General features: G+C 40.8%; 1 protein-coding gene across 17 annotated transcripts in view; it reads right to left on the bottom strand.

Annotated features, from left to right (window-relative positions):
* The window catches only part of dlg2 (discs, large homolog 2 (Drosophila)), a 349,871-nt gene that overhangs the window by 263,224 nt on the left and 61,331 nt on the right, over nt 1–25,316 (bottom strand). For all 17 annotated transcript variants that reach the window (XM_052457666.1, XM_052457670.1, XM_052457664.1 and 14 more), the window contains one exon: nt 13,764–13,912. In XM_052457666.1, coding sequence (XP_052313626.1) covers nt 13,764–13,912 — 149 coding nt within the window. The remainder of the gene's footprint in view (nt 1–13,763; nt 13,913–25,316) is intronic.

Here is a 25,316-nt window from a genome sequence, read left to right as displayed (position 1 = left end):
TATCAACCCTAAATCCCCACTCCAATCAGTCTCACTCTGTTCACTCACCATCTATGCTCTCATTCTTGCAATTAAAATGTTTCCAAGGAAACTGTGCTCACTTCAAATGAATTCAAGCAAAATATTTTTTTAAAGACTGCATCTTGTGTGGCAAAATAACAAATAGTGGGATCAAAAACACTGTACCAGATTGCATCAAAAACACTTTACCATGAATTTTGATAAGCCTTCAATTTATTTAGCATGGCTTAATATACTTGCCATGTGTTTCGGAACACGGAACAAAATAACAACACGGACATCACATTATTGTTGTGAGATTTCTGACCCAAATGAGAAGACGGAGTGAAGACATGGGACATAATGTAGACAGACCTTTCAGGCTCTTTCTTCAAATCTAACTAGGGTGTCAGGTATAAGGTGTAGGGTGAAGCTTCCCCTAGATGCTGATCTGAGATCATTTTAGCAATTTTCCCTTGGTTAAGGTTAGGATTGGGGGAGGGAAAGCTGATTCTAGATCTGGACCCGGGAGAAACTTCACCCCAGAGCGTTAGGTAAACCAACTCAATGCCGAAAAGACAGTGTTGGCCAGTGGACAGAAAGCTTGTAGAGGCCACAACCTGCTTTGTGTCACTTTCTACGTAGGGATCCTGTTGTAGAATTAAGCAATAAGGCCCGATGGGGTGTGAAATAAGGCCAAAAAAATACAGCTGCGGGCTCTTAAGCACGATGCAACGAGGAGTGCCTGGATACAGCCCTTAGCCGTGGCATATTGGCCATATACCATAAATCCCTGAGGTGCCTTATTCCTATTATAAACTAGTTACCAACGTAATTAGAACATTAAACAAGTAAGTCTTACAGTCTGATATACAGTGCCTTGCGAAAGTATTCGGCCCCCTTGAACTCTGCGACCTTTTGCCACATTTCAGGCTTCAAACATAAAGATATAAAACTGTATTTTTTTGTGAAGAATCAACAACAAGCGGGACAAAATCATGAAGTGGAACGACATTTATTGGATATTTCAAACTTTTTTAACAAATCAAAAACTGAAAAATTGGGCGTGCAAAATTATTCAGCCCCTTTACTTTCAGTGCAGCAAACTCTCTCCAGAAGTTCAGTGAGGATCTCTGAATGATCCAATGTTGACCTAAATGACTAATGATGATAAATACAATCCACCTGTGTGTAATCAAGTCTCCGTATAAATGCACCTGCACTGTGATAGTCTCAGAGGTCCGTTAAAAGCGCAGAGAGCATCATGAAGAACAAGGAACACACCAGGCAGGTCCGAGATACTGTTGTGAAGAAGTTTAAAGACGGATTTGCATACAAAAATATTTCCCAAGCTTTAAACATCCCAAGGAGCACTGTGCAAGCAATAATATTGAAATGGAAGGAGTATCAGACCACTGCAAATCTGGCCGTCCCTCTAAACTTTCAGCTCATACAAGGAGAAGACTGATCAGAGATGCAGCCAAGAGGCCCATGATCACTCTGGATGAACTGCAGAGATCTACAGCTGAGGTGGGACACTCTGTCCATAGGACAACAATCAGTCGTATATGGCACAAATCTGGCCTTTATGGAAGAGTGGCAAGAAGAAAGCCATTTCTTAAAGATATCCATAAAAAGTGTCATTTAAAGTTTGCCACAAGCCACCTGGGAGACACACCAAACATGTGGAAGAAGGTGCTCTGGTCAGATGAAACCAAAATTGAATTTTTTGGAAACAATGCAAAACGTTATGTTTGGCGTAAAAGCAACACAGCTCATCACCCAGAACACACCATCCCCACTGTCAAACATGGTGGTGGCAGCATTATGGTTTTCTTCAGCAGGGACAGGGAAGATGGTTAGAATTGATGGGAAGATGGATGGAGCCAAATACAGGACCATTCTGGAAGAAAACCTGATGGAGTCTGCAAAAGACCTGAGACTGGGAGGGAGATTTGTCTTCCAACAAGACAATGATCCAAAACAAAGCAAAATCTACAATGGAATGGTTCAAAAATAAACATATCCAGGTGTTAGAATGGCCAAGTCAAAGTCCAGACCTGATTCCAATCGAGAATCTGTGGAAAGAACTGAAAACTGCTGTTCACAAATGCTCTCCTTCCAACCTCACTGAGCTCGAGCTGTTTTGCAAGGAGGAATAGGAAAAAATTTCAGTCTCTCGATGTGCAAAACTGATAGAGACATACCCCAAGCGACTTACAGCTGTAATCGCAGCAAAAGGTGGCGCTGGTGAGAGCCAGTTTCATCATAACGCTTGATGGTTTTTGCAAATGCACTTGAAGAAACTTCCAAAGTTCTTGACATTTACCAGATTGACTGACCATCATGTCTTAAAGTAATAATGGACTGTCGTTTCTCTTTGCTTATTTGAGCTGTTCTTGCCATAATATGGACTATCTTCTGTCACAACACAACTGATTGGCTCAAACGCATTAAGAAAGAAAGCAGTTCCACAAATTAACAAGTCACACCTGTTAATTGAAATGCATTCCAGGTGACTATCTCTATGCTTGTATGGATGTCAACCCCGGATTTGGCAAATATCCACTTTGTTAGATCAGATTTATTTGAATGTGCACCAATCTGGCATCTTTCTTCTAAATTAAGAACACTGTTGTACAGGAGTGACAATCGCTTCCTAATTTGTCAATTCTTAAAGATCCTATCACAGGCAAGATCCCCTGCATGGCTTAAACTTGCCTTTACAGTATTGAAGTAGCAGCGGCACAATTATTCCAAAAGATTGCCTTTCTCAAATGAGTGTTCATTCAGGACTGCAGGGTATGCCTCAGTACTCAAGAGTATTCAGGTAAAAAAGATACAATTATCTAGAAATGATCTACCTCCAGCTCCAATTCGAGGACTTATTAAAAGAAGTCTGACTCATTGTGGAAACTCTTGCTTTCATCAAATGGCAAGCATTTATAACACTCACCCCTTCAGTTCTCTCCATTCATTGATTTTAATTATAATGTCACAGGCCTGGCCCCATCACACAAAATGACTCTGCTGACAAAGACAGGCTTTCATGCTATTCTTTTCTGAAGCTTTTCCAAACAAGGAAATAACAGGAGAGCAACAGAGCGGTGTCGGCAACAGAGTGCTGGACTGTGTAGCACTAGCTAATTGGCCTTTGAGAGAGAAAGGCCACTAATGTTGCAAGAGAGAGGTAGGCATTCTCATTTTGACGCCAAACCCACCAATGGTGTGGGTGGCCACAGAACTCTATTTTGAACATTTGCTATGTTGCGGAACGGTTTGTACCGAACGACACATTTCCCCAAAACGTTGTACATTCTTGAACAGACGTGAGGTGAGGTGCATTTGCATCCGTTTAGTGGGTGCGGCGAGATGTGGCATTAAGCAATGAATGACGTATTTAAAAAAGGGCAGTGGCCATGCTGACAGCATTCCCCAACGACTCCCAGTTTTTTCAAATGGTTGTTCAAGTACAGCACCATTTCCGTTTAATTCAAATCAATCAAATACAATTGTATTAGTCACATGCGCCAAATACAACAGGTGTAGTAGACCTTACAGTGAAATTATTACTTACGAGCCCCTAACCAACAATGCAGTTCAAACAAATATGGGTAAGAATAAGAAATAAAAGTAACAAGTAAATAAAGAGCAGCAGTAAAGTAACAATAGCGAGACTATATTCAGGGGGGTACCGGTACAGAGTCAATGTGTTGTGGCACCGGTTAGTTGAGGTAATATGTACATGTAAGTAGAGTTATTAAAGTGACTATGCACAGATGATAACAGAGAGTAGCAGCGGTGTAAAAGAGGGGGAGGGGGGCAAATACTCTGTAATGCCATTTGATTAGATGTTCAGGAGTCGTATGGCTTGGGGGTAGAAGCTGTTTAGAAGCCTCTTGGACCTAGACTTGGTGCTCCGGTACCGCTTGCCGTGCGGTAGCAGAGTGAATAGTTTATGACTAGGGTGGCTGGAGTCTTTGATAACTTTTAGGGCCTTCCTCTGACACCCCCTGGTATAGAGGTCCTGGATGGCAGGAAGCTTGGCACCAGTGATGTACTGGGCCATTCGCACTACCCTCTGTAGTGCCTTGTGGTCAGAGGCCGAGCAGTTGCCATACCAGGCAGTGACGCAACAAGTCAGGATGCTCTCGATGGTCCAGCTGTAGAACCTTTTGGGGATGTGAGGACCCATGCCAAATCTTTTCAGTCTCCTGAGGGGGAATAGGTTTTGTTGTGCCCTCTTCAAGACTGTCTTGGTGTGCTTGGACCATGTTAGTTTGTTGGTGATGTGGACTCCAAGGAACTTGAAGCTCTCGTCTGGTAGGTCTGTGTCACTGTGTCACTGGACAGCTCTCGGGCTGCTTTGTATTCTGTAATGGTTAGCAAGCCCTGCCACATATCTGATGAGCTTCAGAGCCGGTGTAGTACGATTCGTCCTTAGTCCCGTATTGACGCTTTGCCTGTTTGATGGTTTGTCGGGGGGCATAGTGGGATTTCTTATAAGCTTCCAGGTTAGAGTCCCACTCCTTGAAAGCAGCAGCTTTGGCCTTTAGCTCAATGCGAATGTTGCCTGTAATCCATGGCTTCTGGTTGGGGTATGTACGTACTGTCACTGTGGGGACTACGTCATTGATGCACTTATTGATTAAGCTAATGACTTATGTGGTATACTCTTCATTTTCTAGTCTGTGCTAGCAAAACAGTCCTGTAGCTTAGCATCTGCTTCATCTGACCACTTTTTTTATTGATCTAGTCACTGGTGCTTCCTGCTTTCATTTTTTTTGTTGTTGCTTGTAAGCAGGAATCAGGAGGATAGAATTATGGTCATATTTGCCAAATGGGGGGCGAGGGAGAGCTTTGTACACATCTCTGTATGTGGAGTATAGGTGTTTTTTTCCCCCTCTGGTTGCACATTTAACATGCTAATAGAAATGCGGTAAGACGGATTTAAGCTTCCCTGCATTAAAGTCCCAGGCTACTAGGTGTAATAGAGCTCATTCAATGCTGTCTTAGTGCCAGCCTCTGACTGTGGAGGTATGTAAACAGATTCGAAAAATACAGATGAAAACTCTAGGTAGATAGTGTGGTCTTCATCTTATCATGAGATACTCTACCTCAGGCGAGAAATAGCTCGAGACTTCCTTAGATATTGTGCACCAGCTGTTATTTACAAAAATACATAGTCTGCCACCCCCTGTCTTACCAGACGCTGCTGTTCTATCCTGCCGGTAGAACATATAACCAGCCAGCTGTATGTTGATAGTGTCGTCATTCAGCCACGACTCCGTGAAGCATAAGATATTACAGTTTTGAATGTCCCATTGGTAGTTTAATCTTCCGCGTAGGTCATCTATTTCATTCAAATCAAATCAAATGTTATTTTATTCTCCAAACATAGCACGTTTGCTAGCAGAATGGAAGGAAGTGGGAGTTTATTCGATCACCTACGAATTCTCAGAAGGCAGCCCACCCTCTGGGCCCTTTTTCTCCGCCTCCTCTTCAAGCAAATCATGGGGATCTGGGTCTGTTCCCGAGAAAGCAGTATATCATTCGTGTCGGGTCTGTCAGACTCGTTAAAGGAAAAAAAGGATTCTGCCAGTCCGTGGTGAGTAATCACAGTCCTGATGTCCAGAAGTTATTTTCGGTCATAAGAGACGGTAGCAGCAACATTATGTACAAAATAAGTTTTAAAAAATAAGTTAAACACAAATAAACAAACAAAAAAACACAATCAATTGGGGACACATAAAACATCAGCCTTCCTCTCCGCCACCATTGTTACTAATTGAACGTTCCATAATGTAAAAACGTACACAACGCAGCCCTGGTGATGTTTGTAGGGGTGTGGCTTAAGACACACATTGTACAGTGTGTGCTTCAGTGGTGACATCCAAAGGTGGGACAGCATCCTTTTTTTGGAAGTTTAAAAATAAAATAAACTACTAATTAGATCAGTATCTTTCTATTTAATAATAGAACAACTCAAGATGTGGCATTCAATTGTTTTTAGTAGCTACTATCTTGTCTCATCGCTACAACTCCCGTACGGGCTCGGGAGAGACGAAGGATGAAAGTCACGCATCCTCCGATACACAACCCAACCAAGCCGCACTGCTTCTTAACACAGCGCGCATCCAACCCGGAAGCCAGCCGCACCAATGTGTCGGAAGAAACACCTGTGCACCTGGCAACCTTGATTGGCGCGCACTGCGCCCAGCCCGCCACAGGATATCCCTGCCGGGATATCCCTACCGGGATATCCCTACCTTTCAACAATGACTTTGTAGTATATTAATTTACCATTTGTTTGTTATTGCCTTGAAATTAATTAGAATATATCATGATGTAATTAAATGTTCTAAGTTTGGAGACTTAACTGTTTTTTTATCGTTTTGTCACAACACAACTGATTGGCTCAAACGCATTAAGAAGGAAATAAATTCCACCAATTAACTTTTAACAAGGCACACCTGTTAATTGAAATGTATTCCAGGTGACTACCTCGTGAGGCTGGTTAAGAGAATGCCAAGAGTGTGCAAAGCTGTCATCAAGGCAAAAGGTGGCTACTTTGAAGAATCTCAAATCTAAAATATATTTTGATTTCTTTAACACTTTTTTAGTTACTACATGATTCCATGTGTGTTATTTCATAGTTTTAATGTATTCACTATTATTCCATAATGTAGAAATGAGCAGATGTGTCCAAACTTTTGACTGGTACTGTATTTATAATTTACAAGTACAAAATAGAAGTAGCAACTACAGATTGCCCCTTTAAGTCTATCAAAAGTGTGTGAGTTTGAGCATGTGTCCATTAAGCCTATGGATTTATATTTTTTAAATCAGCATGAATTAGATTGAGCAATAAAAGCCCCACTTTTATTCAATAGGCTGGGATCCGCACTGTGCAGCTGTTGCAAGAACGCATTTTTCACTGGCTGTCCACTGGTTTCAAAAACAATGATTTGTAGGTAGCTTAAACTTCCTGAATTCATCCATTATTGGGTTCAAATACACATTCAGATTTTTGAACAGCCATCCACAACAACAACAATTCGTAAGACGCAAATAGCTAAATGAGAGAGCAGCAGTGTGATTCACATCAATGTGCTATGCTGATAAGTGATATCCGTATCGCCGTAGGCTACACCACTGCTGTCATCCTTACCTCCAAGTTGTTTATTCAAGTTGGATCATCTTTGGATGCCGACAGCAGTCGCACCATTGGAAGACATAGCTTGGACTGTAGTTTGGACTGTAGCCTTCAAAAGCCTATTCCTGCTCTTTTCCTGTGATCCATCAAACACATTTGGTGTGTCATCATAGTGGTCTCTGACTTGTGGTCAGACTCACTCAGGTGGAACAAACTTAAACATCTGCCTTTTTTCAATGCTGATTTGAATGTCATTGAGAAAACAAAAAAAGTGTCTGATTTTTTTTGCAAACATCCTTTCAAAATTTAAAAGTAATCCTCAAAGTAGTTTTCCAAAAGTATCTGATTACAATATTTTTTGCTGGTAACGTAATGGATTACAGTTACTGGTTTTTGCAATCGCTTACATGTAATGGATTACATGTAATCAAATCTAAAATATACATGTATATTACATGTAATCCGTTACTCCCCAACCCTGGGAGTAACAACTAGGGCTGTGGCGGTCACGAAATGTAGTCAGCTGGTGATTGTCAAGCAAATAAGTGTCGGTCTTATGGTAATTGACCTTTAATTAACAAACACATTCAGCATCTCCTGGCTTCCACACATAGCCTATACAAGCCATTTTTTAAAAAGTATCTAATAAATCCATGTAATATAGCCTACACCTTAGTAATAAATCCATTATTTATTTTAGACATGTCTAAAGAAGCATGATATGAAGAAAATGTAGTCCATTTCAGAAGAAAATAATAGCTTACTCTGATACTCTGAGTTGTCCTGATGTGGCTATGCCAAATGGCTGTGGGCTACACTAGTTCATTTAGCAGACAAGATATCCTTAAAATTCCATGGTACTATTTTATATTATTTTACAGTATGAAGAATACAATTGAACAACGCTGAATAAAATATAAATATTTTCACACATGCGGCTATTCTGGTGGTTAACAAAGAAATAGGTCCTCATATATGCTTCATTTAGAATTATTAATGTAACTATATTTGTTCTACAAACGTTGGGCTATATGTTTTGATTTTTAATACATTGTAAGGCTGCATGATGAGACTAACGATAATGCTTGAAAGGCATGAGCTCTGCTGTTTTTTGCGCAGGCTGTACACACTCCAATAGTCGCTCATTCACAATTTGACAAGCACTTGATAATGCCTCGAATTTCACGTTGATAAACTATTAGACTTTTTCTTTACATTATAAGCGCAGCAATACGCACAAGTCAGTAGGCTATAAGCGCAAACGTTCCATTAGCGGGAAAACACCATTATCAAAAGTGACTGCAAATGCAATTATGCATGTAATGCTTTTATTATAAAGGTGCATTCATATGGGACAATTATATTCCCAAACTTGAAACTCACGAGCTGCTTATATATGCCAGTTAGGCTCTATACCTCTTGTAAAGTGGATTAATGGGCTTCATTTTAAGAAGTTATTTGGCCACTTTAGTTGTGATACAAACCTTACAAAACATATAGGCCTATGGGCTAGGCTAGCTGAGGTGTGCGACTATGATTCAAACAAGTCACACACAAAAAGGCATTGTTTCTTATGCTGGGCATCATTCACAAGTGATAATATCTAACTTACAAGTGATAGGCTAATAGTGTCACCCATCAGACTATTCCTGATTTAATCTTGTCTTTACATATAGTTGTGACATTTGTTTTGATTTCGAATGGACCATTATCATGCACCTGCATCAAAACAGGGGCAGCGGGACAAAATAGAACTAATCTAAGCAGATAAATAATGAATGGACAACGTTTTTCACCGTGGTTTATTTTCATACCAGCCAGGTAGGCTACACTCCTGTTGTAAATATAAGCAATGTGCTAAAATATTAGGAAAGTTGAGAAATAAATAGTCAGCCTTGTTCCCCGGGCGCCGAAGACGTGGATGTCGATTATGGCAGCCCCCCGCATCTCTCTGATTCAGAGGGGTTGGGAAAATGCAGAAGACACAATTTCAGTTGAATGCATTCAGTTGTACAACTGACTAGGTAACCCCCTTTCCCTTTCGAAAGCTGATGGGATCCTCCTCTTTTTATTAGCAGCCATCACTCCGTTTTCTCCCGCAATCGCATAGCCTATAGAAATGTTGCGCAACATGAGCTCATGGATTTTCGTGAAGTGTTTCATTAGATTTTCGAATACATTTGCATTGATGTCAGAGTGATTCGTGGAACAATACTGCTGAGTACCAGGCAGTTGGCTTCGAGAAGCAGAATTACCGTGACTAAAGAGTCATGTAGAAATTGACTGCCTTCATGACTCATGACCATAATATGGTCACCGCAACAGCCCCAGTAACAACATGAATTTGTGCATGAGGCAGAAATGTGACTCGAGTTTCACCAACAGCTCGAAGACGGTGTCTTAGAAGAGGGGAGAGAGCTGAGGGACGGTCCGACTGCGAGATGCAGACCCTCTGATGCCCTTCCTCCACTGAGACTGGCCATCAGATGCAGGCACCATCAGTCTAGTAAAATAAAGAAAGCAAATGATTTAAATTTATGCTCACTCAGCTGTGCCTAACATGTAATACAACAAATTATGATATATTACAAGTGTGATCATGTACCTCAAGTTTTGAAATATACACTTTTGAATAGTCTGAGATTGGTAGGGAAATTCAAGCATATCCAATATTCAGTGATAATGTATTGGGCCTATAGCCTACTGCACAAATATGTGTTTTTAATAGGTTCATGTTGCCAAGGCTTTTGTTTTTTAAGTTTAAAAAAAATAAAATCCGAGTGGCTTGCATTTTGACTCAGAAAGTGATTTAGGCTCAGAAAAGGTTGGTGACCACTGCCATAGTAGAATAGTTGACCTGTTCAATTGTTCAGCCTGTCACATTCTATGCAAGACAATAATATTCCTCGAGGGTGCATTCAAATTGGGAGTGGCGCACAGGGAGAGAAATAGGAATGCCCAGCCGTTGTAGCCTACAACATTCTTAATGCAGTCGCGGGAAAACGCACCCTTGAAAGCAGTTTTCGATGGCCACTTAAAAGATCACTGAGCATTTTAGTGTTACAAAGCTACACTTATTTCTCAAATCCAAGAAATGAGTCAAATGCAACATTTTAGAACCTGAGTTTTTAGCAGCGGGTTGGATTATGCACATTAGCAGGCGCCAATGGTGTTAAATGCATAGGGAAAACCGGGGCTAAATGTAACAAGGGTCAAGTGTAACAGGTCGGCCAACATTATATTCACAGTACATGATCATTGGTTGGCTAAGTGCAAGTGGAACGTTTTTTGGGGGAGACGTTGAAGTCATCAATCAATATGTAGCCTAATGTTTAGACAGAGTGTGTGACATAGCTAATGATTACTCCAATGGTGTAAATGGGCAATACTCAGCCTATTTATATATAGACCCTACTCAGTTGAGCTACAGGTGATAATAACTGTTGCTAAATAGCACACCTGCCTGATAATATGGACTAATACGTTATATTGGACTCATTTCTGGACCGGAAAATTATATTTTTGATGTCAGCATTATTTTATTTTCATTCAGTTTGGAGTAGGATGTCCTTTTAAAAAGTCACCAGAACTGAAAATACAGCAGTCAATATCCCTCTGCGACATATTGTATACTGTGATATACACTTTTGTCTGTATATATTTAGGCTAGTATATCTCTCCCGCCCCGGAACTTGGGACCTCCCACATCCCAATTTAACCACTGTATGTAAATATGTCGACATTTTGTATGATTGAATGTATGGCACAAGAGTGCCCATGTCACTGGTGTTTACTCTGCAGCCCTTGCCTACCAAATATTGTTTCGTGTATAAAATCCTCTGCAATTTTGGTAGAGGTATCTGTTGCCCAGTGAAACATTTAACATATTTAACATATTTAAAAAGATATATTTAAAAAGTCAAATAAAATAAAATCAAGCATTCATCAATGGCTGGCAAGATAACAAAGTATATACAGTCAAGACCTACAATTATTGGCACCCTTGATAAATATGAACAAAAAAGACTGTATAAAATACAAATACTAAGCTATATTTTATACTAAAAAAATGGGAAACTTATATTATTTTCTACTAATAAAATAGCTGAAATAAAGATTGTTTAACAAGTAATACTTTTTTCCACGTCAAAATGATTGCCACCCCTGTTATTGGCACTGAGCCTTTTCCTAAAAAGTTTTATGCACATTGGAGAACAGATTGGGAGGGAATTTAGACCATTCCTCCATACATAATCTTTACAGATCCTTGATATCCTAGTCTGCCATTATGGACTGCCCTCTTCAATTCAAACCACATGTTTTTAATAGGGTTCAAGTCCGGAGACTAAATTTGGATTTTATGGTCAATTAACCATTTCTTTGTGGATTTTTAGGTGTGCTTGGGGTTATTGTCTCGCTGGAAGATCCACTTGCGGTCAAGTATCAGCCTCCTGGCAGAGGCAACAGGTTTTTGGCTAAAATGTCCTGAAATCAGCCAGCAGAAAATATGGAGCGTTGTGCCGTGATTGGCTCAGTGTTCTGTCACTTATGGGAATAGAAATTAGATAAAACGTATCGGTGCTCATCGGCCATTGGACATTAACATTACACAACAAGTTATAAATCGCAAATTCAACAATGAGTGGTTTGGAAGGAATCAGTGACAGTGGTTAACTCTGCAAGTATTGCAAAGCAATCACTAACATGCTATTTAGTGGAGTGGCTGTGTGTCCCAAATCTGGGATTAAGGGGCTCTTTTCCAAGTTTAAAATTATAAACATTCAACATTGGCCTTGCTGTCAATGAAGCATGAATTGTGCCGCGCTCAAAACAACTGTTAACTCGGAACTGTGAAACTTGACTAGAGTGAGTTCAAGACAATTGAGAAGTCGGGAATAAACGAGTTCCAAATGAGAAAATAAGTTTTGAAAGGTCATCCAACTCGGAATTGTAAATCCGGCCTCTTTCTGTAGCTACGACCTAAAGATCAATGACGTCATCATGATTCAACCTTGTTTTTTTTTCGAAGTTCCCAGTTGTTTTGAAAGCACCATAAATCTAGAGAATGCCAGACTTTGATGGCAAAATTTGCCCATAAAAGGACTGCCGCAACACCTTCCTGTTCAAGTGAGCACAGCACAACAAGGTGAGTCCAAAAAATGTATTGTGTGCTGCTGTATAAATTATGTAATATGCCAGGGAGATAGTATTACATTCTCAGCTACAGTATACATAAGTGTATGTTGGGTAGGAAGATGTTAGTAGCCCTAATAATTTGGTATATTTATATTATATTGACGACGTCCGTCCTATCTTGCTCATTAATGTCTTCATCGAAATTATGGATTGCCTCTTATCTGCTTGTCATCCCCTTATTCCAGAGTTTGTACATCTCAATTATCAGTAGAAACCACATTTGTTAAAGCAAGTCAGCCATATCAGCTATGTCAGTAAATTAAAGTCAGTAAATGAGGATGAATAAACAGTTTCTCTGCCAGACAAGGCTCTGCTGATAGCCAGGTATGGCAGTGGTACGATGTTGGGACAGCTTTATGTAGGCCCTAACAGGGCACCATTTGTCACCGTGATAGTGCAATTAATGTATTGTATTGTGTAGTGGCTTTGCTGGCATGCATCACACTTTTTTTTTGCCCCACCAACATTTACATGCTAAAATCGCCACTGAGTAGGCTAATGTTAAACTAGCTGGCTCATCGTTGCCCATGAAAGTTAGGCTAGCGAGCATTTTAGCCAGGTAGCCTAGCACAACTAAAACTAAAAGCGTGTACTGTATGACAGAGACATAGACTGTTTCAGCAACATGAAAGAGATGAGGATGGCAATGGCTTTTTTTACTTACACACAGAAATCAGTACCATGGACAACCACATCATATTAAGCTTACGTTGATTAGACGAGTTATTCACAATTTTTGATAAACAAATAAGGTTTTATATGTAAGATTGTTAAATAAAGAGCAAAAGTATTGATTATTATTATGTTATTATTTGTGCCCTGGTCCTATTAGAGCTCTTTGTCACTTCCCACGAGCCGGGTTGTGACAAACTCACACTCATTTTTATGTTTAATAAATGTATCGTAAAGTGTGTGTGTGGCAGGCTTCAGTGATGGCAACAAATCATCATTTGAGAGTGCACTGACCCTGTTGCTAGAGGGGGTACGCAGCTGGAGGTTGAATGTTTTGAAGGGGTACTATAAAATGTTTGGGAACCACTGATCTAGGTCATGTAACTGTTTGTTACATGCAATATTCTTTGTGGACTTCACTGGGCAGATGTTGCTCTCCGGGTTTTATGATGAAACAAACATTATGCCACTGTGTTACTGTTGTGTTCTTCTAGTCTCGGCCTTGGGCCTATACAGTATATCCCAGTGGCATATGAACTAACAGGTTATAGAGCCAACATCACAACACATAAGTTGTAATGTGGCTTTTTTACTCCCTGGCTTGGCTTCTCAAGTGAATTTACCCACACACCGCTACTGCTTAAACTATGATACAGATACAGATACAGATACATATACAGATATTCCTTATTGGGTGGACTGGCAGGATTCATTATGTTTCTATGCCCATCAGGCTCACCTCTGTTGGGCAGGAATGTTGTAGCACCGTGGTGGGGAAGCCCGTGCCTGTTTGCTCCCACTTGTCAGCCATGTGGTTGATCTCTTCCAGCTTCTGCTCGCAGCTCTTTTGGGTGTTCAATAGCGTCACCTCATAGATCTCCTGGATGTCTGTGAAACACATGACGGATACACATTTGATCATATACAATACTTAGAAATGTCTCTTGAGAGGAAATATGGATGAAAACAGCCACATCACACGCCTTTCGCTAATTCCGGTGTAAATCAGCAGACGTTCATTTACTGCAGGTCAACATACTGCGTTTCAGATGTACATGCAAATAGAGGTCTTGGATTAAACCGACGATCACAGCCTTATTGGTCAAAATAAATGGGGGCAATTTGTGAAATTAAATCACTGGTAATGATATTTAGATGCCATAGCAGGAGAACATCATTGGCATATTGCCAAATGCCCTTGTCAGGTATATCTGGGAAACATTTTAAGGGAAAGAAGCTGAGTAATTCCAAACTCTGTAATAGTACAATGCAGTTAACTTTCTCTGGATAGTTGTATTGCATATGTCGGGAATTCACTCTCACTGAATGCTACTAAACTGATTTATAAAGTACAAACAACATTATTCTATAGGGTTGTATCAGTGCTAGGCAGGTTCTCAAGGTAAAGAAACCACAAACAAACAAAAAGCAAATAGCTGTAAGCACTAAATAGATGTTCAGCTCTGCTCCAAGTCCTTAGCCTTAGTGAAGACTGGCAGCTGATAGATGCTAGGTATTAGATGCTTCTTGATCGAGCAGTTGACAATATCTTTGACAAGGAGTCCAAGCTAGACCCATTTGAACAGCTGGTGCCACCAGCAGTCTGGTGTGCGCTGAAGAAGCTTGGTCAAAGCCGTTTTTCATTAAGTCTCAATTATACGGTGAAATTGCAGTTACGAAACTATATATATATATATCCAGGTGGCGTAGCGGGCAGCGGTGGTGAGTTGATGGGAGTAAATAGGTGTATCCAATGGGGTAGCGGAATCCTCCAACGATCAGGCGGGAATGGGGTAAATGATCCGGGTGAGTAATGTTCGTGGCTAACGATCCGGCAGGGAATGGACGTCAGGTCAGAGCTTTTGAAGGGGAGAGGTGATGATCAGGACAGGTGTGCAGATTACTGATGGGATACAGGTGCGGGTGAACATCGATCTCCCAACAAGCTAATTCGCCCAGCAACCAGACAGGGTGCGTTCCAGGACACCGGAAACACACTCCAGGACAGAAACACAGGCAAACAGACTCAGGAAGCGGGATTCGTGACATTAACTGTGCATTGCATTGTAGGCAATAGGCATTGAACAGACTTTCAACTTACTTACTCACTTGCATAAAACATTGCATTTGAAGTGGGTATTTAGCCAAAAATCCCCTCCTTGTCAAAGAGACTGGCCTTTAGGCAATCTCAATTTTCAACATGTGTCACGACTCTGACCGAAGGTGGCTCCCCTTCCCGTTCGGTTGGGGCTCGGCGCCGGCCCACTAGCTGCCACTGATTATTTTCTGCCCCTCCTTATGTGTTTATTGAGTACACCTGTTTTGAGTTGGTTATAATTAGTGAGGCTTTATTAGTCAGCCGGCCCGCCTGGTTCTTTGTGCGGGATTGATTATTGTAACCCTGGTGTTTGCATTAGATGTACATGTTCGTGTATTTAGTGCTAGACTGTTTTCGTTTCCCTGTGTCTGGCGCATTTGGTTTGAGCACCCGTAAGTGGGTTGACCGTAGTTCACCGCATTAAAGAAGCACTTTATTTAACTCTGCGCCTGATTTCACCCTCACGACACCCAGGACCTTACAACATGCTGCTGGATTCACGGCGGAGTTGCTCATTGGTTGTGGAAAGTAGCATTCATATTTTGTGTGGAGCCTTGAAAATAGAATTACAATTTTAACAAAGTAAAAAACAAACATTTAGCTATTAAGTAGGCAAGTTGTATTTGGAAGCTTAAAATCAAAGCTACGAAGTTTCGTGGTTGGAATTGGGGTATGTATTTAGTTTGAGAATTTAGTTGTGAACTATCAACTTTCCACAGATTGGTTTCATCTCGACTAACAAAAAAATCGTTGTTCAGCAATCGAAAACCAACGAGTTAAGAGGGGAGAAAAAAGTGAGTGTTCCAATATTTGCATAATCGTTGTGATTGAAGGATAGCTGTGAGGGTTATCGAATCAGGATCAAATCCTCTGTTCTCCTAGAGCTCATTAATGATAGAATGTTCATATTTGAAGATACTCCAAGTCAGTATTCATGTCATAAGAAGGAAACCCCCTCGACCACATCCAGAAATTGGGGAAAACAAAAACGTTCTCTCCTATTGATCCCCATTGTAAAATAAGCAACTTTTTCATGACAAAAATCCTGACCTACGGTCCCACGTAGGTAAATAGAGCCTGCGAAAAGAACCCTGTGGCTTCAGGCTATTCAGCTTGGGAGAGTGGGAAATGTGGGGACCCGGTGTCCAAGTAGACGACACAAAGCTACACTATACAGTTCCAGTCAAAAGTTTGGACACACCTACACATTCATGGAAAAAAATATATATTTTCTACATTTTAGAATAATAGTGAAGATATAAAAACTATATAGTAGACAAGGGGAATTTGGGGAATTTATTTCCTTCTTAATGCATTTGAGCCAATCAGTTGTTGTGACAAGGTAGGGATGGTATTCAGAAGACAGCCCTATTTGGTTGAAGACCAAGTCCATATTATGGCAAGAGCAGCTCAAATAAGCAAAGAGAAATGACAGTCCATCATTACTTTAAGACATGAAGGTCAGTCAAGGAGGAACATTTCAAGAACTTTGAACGTTTATTCAAGCGCAGTCACAAAAACCATCACATGTTATGATGAAACTGGCTCTCATGAGGACCGCCAATGGAAAGAAAAACCCAGAGTTACCTCTGCTGCAGTGGGTAAGTTCATTAGAGTTAACTGTGCCTCAGATTGCAGCCCAAATGACACCAATAAAAAGAAAATACTTGTTTGGGCCAAGAAACACTAGACCGGTAGAAATCTGTCCTTTGAACTTTTTGGTTCCAACCGTCGTGTCTTTGTGAGACACTAGGTGAATTGATGATCTCCGCATGTGTGGTTCCCACCGTGAAGCATGGAGGAGGAGGTGTGAGAGTGGTTTACTGGTGACACTGTCAGTGATTTATTTAGAATTCAATACACACTTAACCAGTATGGCTACCACAGCATTCTGCAGCAATACACCATCTCATCTGGTTTGCGCTTAATGGGATTATCATTTTGTTTTTCAACAAGATAATGACCCAACACACCTCCAGGCTGTGTAAGAGCTATTTGACCAAGAAGGAGAGTGATGGAGTGCTGCATCAGATGACCTAGCCTCCACAATCACCTGACCTCAACCCAATTGAGATGGTTTGGTTTGGGATGAGTTGGACTGCAGAGTGAAGGAAAAGCAGCCAACATGGGCTCAGCATATGTGGGAACTCCTTCAAGACTGTTGGAAAAGCATTCCAGGTCAAGCTGTTTGAGAGAATGCCAAGAGTGTGCAAAGCTGTCATGGCAAAGGGTGGTTACTTTGAATAATGTAATATATTCACTACCGTGTATATTTAATGGACAAAATAATTGGCCTCTATTTCAAAAACAAGGACATTTCTAAGTGACCCCAAACCTTTGAACTGTATTTTATTTTGATATGTTTAACAGTTTTTGGGTTACTACATTATTCCATATGTGTTATTTTATAGTTTATGTCTTCACTATTATTCTACAATGTAGAAAAACCCTTGAATGGGTAGCTGTGTCCTAAACTTTGACTGGTACTGTATGTACAAAAGTATGTGGACACCCCTTCAAATTAGTCGATTTGGCTATTTCAGCCACACCAGTTGCTGACAGGTGTATAAAATCGAGCACACAGCCATGCAATCTCTATAGACAAACACTGGCAATATAATTGCCTTACTGAAGAGCTCAGTGACTTTCAATGTGGCACTGTCATAGGATGCCACTTTTCCAACACGTCATATGTCAAATTTCTGCTCCGCTAGAGCTGCCCCAGTCAACTGTAAGTGCTGTTATTGTGAAGTGGAAATGTCTGGTAGCAACAACGGCTCAGTCGCGAAGTGGTTGGCCACACAAATTCACAGAACGGGATGGCCAAGTGCTGAAGCACGTAGAGTTTAAAAATGGTCTGTCCTCAGTTTGCAACACTCACTGTGGAGTTCTAAACTGCCTCTGAAAGCAACGTCAGCACAATAACTGTTTGTCGGGAGATTCATGAAATGGGTTTCCATGACCGTGTAGCCACACACAAGCCTGAAATCACCATGCACAATGCCAAGCGCTGGCTGGAGTGATATAAAGCTAACCGCCATTGGACTCTGGAGCAGTGGAAATGAGTTCTCTGGAGTGATGAATCACACGTCAACATCTGGCAGTCCGACAGACGAATCTGGGTTTGGCAGAAGCCAGGAGAAAGCTACCTACCCCAGGACAATGCTTGTGCCAACTGTAAAGTTTGGTGGATGAGGAATATTGGTCTGGGGCTGTTTTCCATGGTTCGGGCTAGGCCTCTTAGTTCCAGTGAAGGGAAATCTTAATGCTACAGCATACAATGAAATTCTAGACAATTCTATGCTTACAACTTTGTGGCAACCGTTTGGGGAAGACCCTTTCCTGTTTCAGCATGACAATGCACCTGTGCACAAAGCGAAGTCCATACGGAAATGGTTTGTCGAGATTGGTGTGGAAGAACTTGCCTGGCTTGCACAGAGCCCTGACCTCAACCCCATTGAACACCTTTGGGATAAATTAGAACATCAAATGCGAGCCAAGCCTAATTGCCCAACCTCACTAATGCTCTTGTGGCTGAATGGAAGCAAGTCCCCACAGCAATGTTCCAACATCTTGTGGACAGCATTCCCAGAAGAGTGGAGGCTGTTATAGCAGCAAAGGGGGACCAACTCCATATTAAATGCCCATGATTTTGGAATGAGATGTTCAATGGGCAGGTGTCCACATACTTTTGGTCATGTAGTGAATGTGTGTGGAAAACATTTAATCACAGGTAAGACATTTAACAATTTTAGTATAAAATTAGTATACTCTAACTCCATGCACTACTTGTAGCAGTATAGTCCGTTTGTTTGCGTTGCTGTTCTTAGCAAGCTTAATGTACCAGTGGGGAAGCCCTACAATATTCTGTTTTTCTAAATAGTGAGAACACCCAGGAGCAGGTAATGTTGAAATTACATTTTTAGACATGTTGAACTTTTCTTAAATATAGTTTTTAATTGTCTAAAACAAGTAGACAAGAAAATGTATTTGAAAAAGGTCATACTTTTGCTGTGAGCCTATTTTTTTAAATTTATTTTACCTTTATTTAACTAGGCAAGTCAGTTAAGAACAAATTCTTATTTTCAATTACAGCCTAGGAACAGTGGGTTAACTGCCTGTTCAGGGGCAGAATGACAGATTTGTACCTTGTCAGCTCAGTGGTTTGAACTTGCAACCTTCCGGTTACTAGTCCAACTCTCTAACCACTAGGCTACCCTGCCTGGGGTAACCTAGGTAACCACAGGTCATTTCCCCACATGGGGAAGGGGCCACAATGTTCTAGTGCCGACAGACTATGGCAAAAAGGCCCGTCTCTTTGGCAATGGCATGAAGTGGCTAGCAGAGGAATTTTAGCTCAAGAGAATGGTAACCAGACTAGGTATCCACAGCCAAGAGGTGACATTCACTGCAATACAGAGAAATAAAGCTATTCAATTTAACCCTAATCTTTTTGAACAAATTCCACCCAGGATGATACCTCATTCAAACCCCAAATGTCCTACTTTGAAAAAGTTTGATACAAAACACTCTAGTTTAACACTGATTGGCAAACACCATGTTTATCTACATACAACACAACTTGAAGTAATTCCCCTCCAGTCTTGTGTGTAATTTAATCCAAGAGTAGAGGTTGATGTCTTGCACGTATGTGTATCTTTGTTGTTATAGCAGCTTCATCTTAAGACACTCACTTTGCCAGAAGGCTATAGCAGGATTCACTTGAGTGGCGGATCCTTGAAATAGAACAGCTTTAGCACTGCTCAGAGACAGTAGGCTGGCATGCAGCCATGCATGACGTGTCCTCTTTCTTTGGCACAGTATGATCAGATGTCAGGACACTGGATGCATTTTCTGCTTCATTTTGTCACATATGGGAGAAAATATTAATTAATTACACAAGTTTTTTACATTTTTTATCAAAAAATAATAAGACTTCAAGACGACTGAGTCACAAATAACCCTTTCACCATCAAACGGGCAGCAGGGAGCCTTGTGGTTAGAGAGTTGGGATAGTAACCGAAAAGTCACTGGTTCAAACATCTGAGCCGACAAGGTGAAACATCTGTCAATGTGCCCTTGAGCAAGGCCTTTAGCATACATTTTCTCTGGGGGCACCATCAATTGCAATCTTCAATGCATTCCTAGTCATTCACCAAACATTTCTGTAGAAAAGGCAACAATATAGGTTTGCACTTAAATGTATTCGTGTTGCACTGTTGCCGGTAGGTGCAATTCATTCAGAAGCCCTGTGCACCAGGTAGGCAAAGTGTTCCCATTTTGAACCTTTTCATTTGTCTTTAGAGACAAACTCCACCTACACGGCAGACCTGGAGATCTGTGGCTAAATTGAGTGTGCCTACTGAGCTGGCCAATCGGAGAGCTCAAATCACCGTGCATACAGCTTCCAGCAAAGTTTGGTACTAGCCTACATAAGATTTCATAAAACCTTTAAAAGTTATGGCCAGAGAGACTGTCAAACAAAAAAAATATTCAGCACTGTCAACACTGTACAAAATCATGTACATGTAGATGTTCGTAATTCGTTCATGGTGAGATCTCTAACACGTGGCGCGTAAGTGTCGCGTGCACACAGATTTAAGGCGTTCATGGTGAAATATTTCAATAAACTTACAAGCAAACTGACATATGACGTGTACGTGTCGTGAACGTGGCCTCAGTTTGATGCCTTTGAAAAAAACTTGTCTCCATTGACAGTCCATGTTAATTAATTGAGGAATAGTATGGCGCTAGGAAGACATTAGGTGTCTTGGTGAGAGGTTTCAGTAGCTTCATGAGGCTTAATTCTGGCATGAATCACCCCCCATAAACTGGAGGAAATTAAGGTGAGAGGAGGGAGCGTGAGAGGCAGACCCTCTGCTGTACTCTTCCTCCCTCTGCTGAAACTAATGCTGCGTTCAAGACAACTGGGAACTATGAAAAAAACTAGATCCGACTGGGAAATATTGTTGTGAACGGTCGGTCATCCAAGTCGGAATTCCAAGTCAGAAATATGGGCTTCTTCCTAGAGCTCCGACTTTCCGGCCTTAAGATCACTGACGTCATGATTTTAACTTGGTTTTTCCCCCGAGTTCTTAGTTGTCTTGAAAGTACCATGACCATCAGATGCAGGTACCATCAGTCCAGTAAAATATACTGAACAAAAATATAAATGTAACATGTAAAGCGTTGGTCCCATGTTTCATGAGCTGAAATAAAAGATCCCAGAAATTGTCCATATCCACAAAAATATTTGTGCACAAATTTGTTTACATCCCTGTGAGTGAGCATTTCTCCTTCTCTAAGATAATCCATCCACCTATCAAGTAGCTGATTAATCAACATGATCATTACACAGGTGCACCTTGTGCTGGGGTAAATATACCACAGATGTCTCAAGTTTTAGGGAGCATGCAATTGGAAGGCTGACTGCAGCAATGTCCACCAGAGCTGTTGCCAGAAGATTGAATGTTAATTTCTCCACCATAAGCCGCCTCCAATGTGATTTTAGAGAATTTGTCAGTACGTCCAACCAGCCTCACAACCGCAGACCTCACAACTGCAGAACCCGGACCTCCACATCTGACTTCTTCACCAGTGGGATTGTCTGAGACGAGCCACCCCGGACAGCTGATGAAACTGAGGACTATTTATGTCTGTAATAAAGCCCTTTTGTGGGGAAAAAACTATTTCTGATTGTCTGGGCCTGGCTCTTCACCCATGGCTGCACCCCCTGTCCAGTCATGTGAAATCCATCGATGAGGTCCTAATGAATTTATTTAAAATTGACAGATTTTGTTATATGAACTGTAACTCAGTAAAATCGTAGATATATATATTTTTTTACATGTTGCGTTTAGATTTTTGTTCAGTATAAAAAAGCTAATTATTTGCATATTATTTCAATTTATGCTCAACATTGCCTTGCAAGTGCTACATCAACTGATTTATTTATTTTTTAGCAAAGCTTGAGTTTGGTCTGAGAAGAGCTGTATTTTCAGGCCTGGCATGTAACCAGTATGCTGTGATAATGTATTAGGCCGACGACGCAAACCTCATTCCTATAGAACTGTTTTTATTAGGTCAATGTTACATTTTTTAAGAAACGTTGGAAAAAAATCTGAGCAGTAAATCTTGGCTTGCATTTTGACTGTGAAAGTGGTTGGTGGCCACTTCTATAAAGCAACACATTTCACTGCACCCATCTGGTGTATTTGACAATAAAACCTATATATTTTTTTTATACAAATAATCATTTTTAAAAAACAGGAGGACCTGTCCCAGGGTGGAATCAAGCCATCGACATTGCGGTCAGGAAACTGACGCGGCATGCTACCAACTACTCCAAGTAAGTCACTTGGGGAAGTCCGTATACTTGCTTACCAGTGCCAGGATCACGACACTACTCCCTCCTTTTTAAGATACAATATTAGGTTTCATGTAACCATGTGACTGTGAAGCCACCCAAACATTCACTATCAGGGATGCCACCTCTTAACTGCCGGTCCTTTCACTTCTGACGTCATAGTAATGAAACAAGAGGGAGAGTGAGCTTTCCAAGGGTGGAATCGAACCCTAACGTTGCAGTCCTGAGACCTGCACGCTACCAACGACTCCAAGAAAGCATGCTCCCTTGGAGGAGGAGTCAGTAAATGTACTCATCAGCGTCAAGGGTCACTACAATATTAGGTTTCATGTAACCATGTGACTGTGAAGCCACCAAAACATTTACCTCTGCCAGAGAACATAGACATCTGGACTCCACTAGCCATATCCTGCTACATTACCTGAGCCATAAAGTAAGTAACTGAAATTCCAAGTCCATTTTTTTTCTCAGAGAAGCATTGAGGAAAATTGGAATTTAATGAATTGAAATAGAATTGGCACCAATCTTGAAAATGGTACGTGCTTCACTCAACCAACGGTTGGGCATTTAACCCTCATTGAAAATTGTTATGAAACCGGGTAAATGGAAATGGAATTGACCCCATTCCTGACAAATGTATTACTCTAGAACAGGGATGGGCAACTGGAACACAGCCGAATTCACTACTTTTAATGGATGTCCACATACTTTTAGTGTATATTATAGTATATAAACAGTTTTGTGGACAAAATACCCCTAGTTCTACACTCTTAGAATTAAGGGTGACCTGAGGAACCCTGGGGATATTTGTACGTTTGGGTAGTTGAGAGTTCTTCGAGGTAACTTTGATGTTTCAATGGAGCAAAGGGTTCCTGGAGGAACCTTTTGCTGGTACGTGCAGAGCACTTTGAATTTATTTTGCCGTTGGATTTGTTGCGCTCTCAGATTCAGAAGAAGATGAAATACAAGTACTATTTTAATATCAATATTGAATAATACAACATTGACCATCAACACCATTATATTAGGACTGTAGCCTCCAGTTTTAATTACGAAAAGTTTTTTGTGAATGTAGATTTTTTTATTAGCTTCTATGAGGCTTATAGAGAGATGTACAGTGGGGCAAAAAAGTATTTAGTCAGCCACCAATTGTGCAACTTCTCCCACTTAAAAAGATGAGAGAGGCCTGTAATTTTCATCATAGGTACACTTCAACTATGACAGACAAAATTAGAAAAAAAATCCAGAAAATCACATTGTAGGATTTTTTATGAATGAATTTATTTGCAAATTATGGTGGAAAATAAGTATTTGGTCAATAACAAAAGTTTCTCAATACTTTGGTATATACCCTTTGTTGGCAATGACAGAGGTCAAACGTTTTCTGTAAGTCTTCACAAGGTTTGCACACACTGTTGCTGGTATTTTGGCCATTTCCTCCATGCAGATCTCCACTAGAGCAGTGATGTTTTGGGGCTGTTGCTGGGCAACACAAACTTTCAACTCCCTCCAAAGATGTTCTATGGGGTTGAGATCTGGAGACTGGCTAGGCCACTCCAGGACCTTGAAATGCTTCTTACGAAGCCACTCTTTCGTTGCCCGGGCGGTGTGGTTGGGATCATTGTCATGCTGAAAGACCCAGCCACATTTCATCTTCAATGCCCTTGCTGATGGAAGGAGGCTTTCACTCAAAATCTCACGATACATGGCCCCATTCATTCTTTCCTATACACGGATCAGTCGTCCTGGTCCCTTTGCAGAAAAACACCCCCAAAGCATGATGTTTCCACCCCCATGCTTCACAGTAGGTATGGTGTTCTTTGGATGCAACTCAGCGTTCTTTGTCCTCCAAACACGACGAGTTGAGTTTTTACCAAAAAGTTATATTTTGGTTTCATCTGACCATATGACATTCTCCCAATCTTCTTCTGGATCATCCAAATGCTCTCTAGCAAACTTCAGATGGGCCTGGACATGTACTGGCTTAAGCAGGGGGACATTCATTAAAAATCCTACAATGTGATTTTCAGGATTTTTTTTCTCATTTTGTCTGTCATAGTTGAAGTGTACCTATGATGAAAATTACAGGCCTCTCTCATCTTTCTAAGTGGGAGAACTTGCACGATTGGTGGCTGACTAAATACTTTTTTGCCCCACTGTATGAGTTCCTCAAAACCTATGCAAATCCCAATGTTGGAAAAGTTACCACTTTATTTCTACATGTAATCAGAAATGTTAATATTATTACGATAATATTAGATGATGTAATATGCATAAATATTCAAGGAAAATGTATATTTGCAGTGTACCAACTGAACATGATGAACAGGAATGACATTTACTTTCACGGATGGCCAAAAATAACGATCTGAAAGTCACGCCTCCAATCTTCTGATAGGCTGCCGCCGCTACAATATGTTAATGTGAGCCTCTCCCATCAGAAAAAGGTTCCAGTTTGAACATTTACATAGGGGTTCCTCTAAGAATCTTTTCCTCTAAGAATCTGAAAAGGTTCCCCCATAGTGCCAATCTTTTGAACCCCAAAAGGTTCTTCGAGGCTCCTTCACATCTAGATCGTAGACTAAAAAGCACAGTGAAGTGATCAGTGAGCTACACATATACAAACTGCATGAAGTCAGGGCCAACAACGCATCATACAAAGCATTTCCAAACACCACGGAGCATCCCATAGAATTGATTAGTTCATATCAACAAGCTAAAAATGTACAATAACGTAGGTGGACTATTACTTGTAATGCAATCGAAGAAAAGTTAACAATGTAGACTTTTCAAAAGAATGGCTACTGCATGTTCTACAAAAGAAACTG

Source organism: Oncorhynchus keta, chromosome 12, assembly GCF_023373465.1.
Source record: "Oncorhynchus keta strain PuntledgeMale-10-30-2019 chromosome 12, Oket_V2, whole genome shotgun sequence".
Lineage (NCBI taxonomy): Eukaryota > Metazoa > Chordata > Actinopteri > Salmoniformes > Salmonidae > Oncorhynchus > Oncorhynchus keta.
The sequence above is the reverse complement of the archived record's forward strand: the minus strand, read 5'-3'. Positions and strand labels throughout refer to the sequence as shown.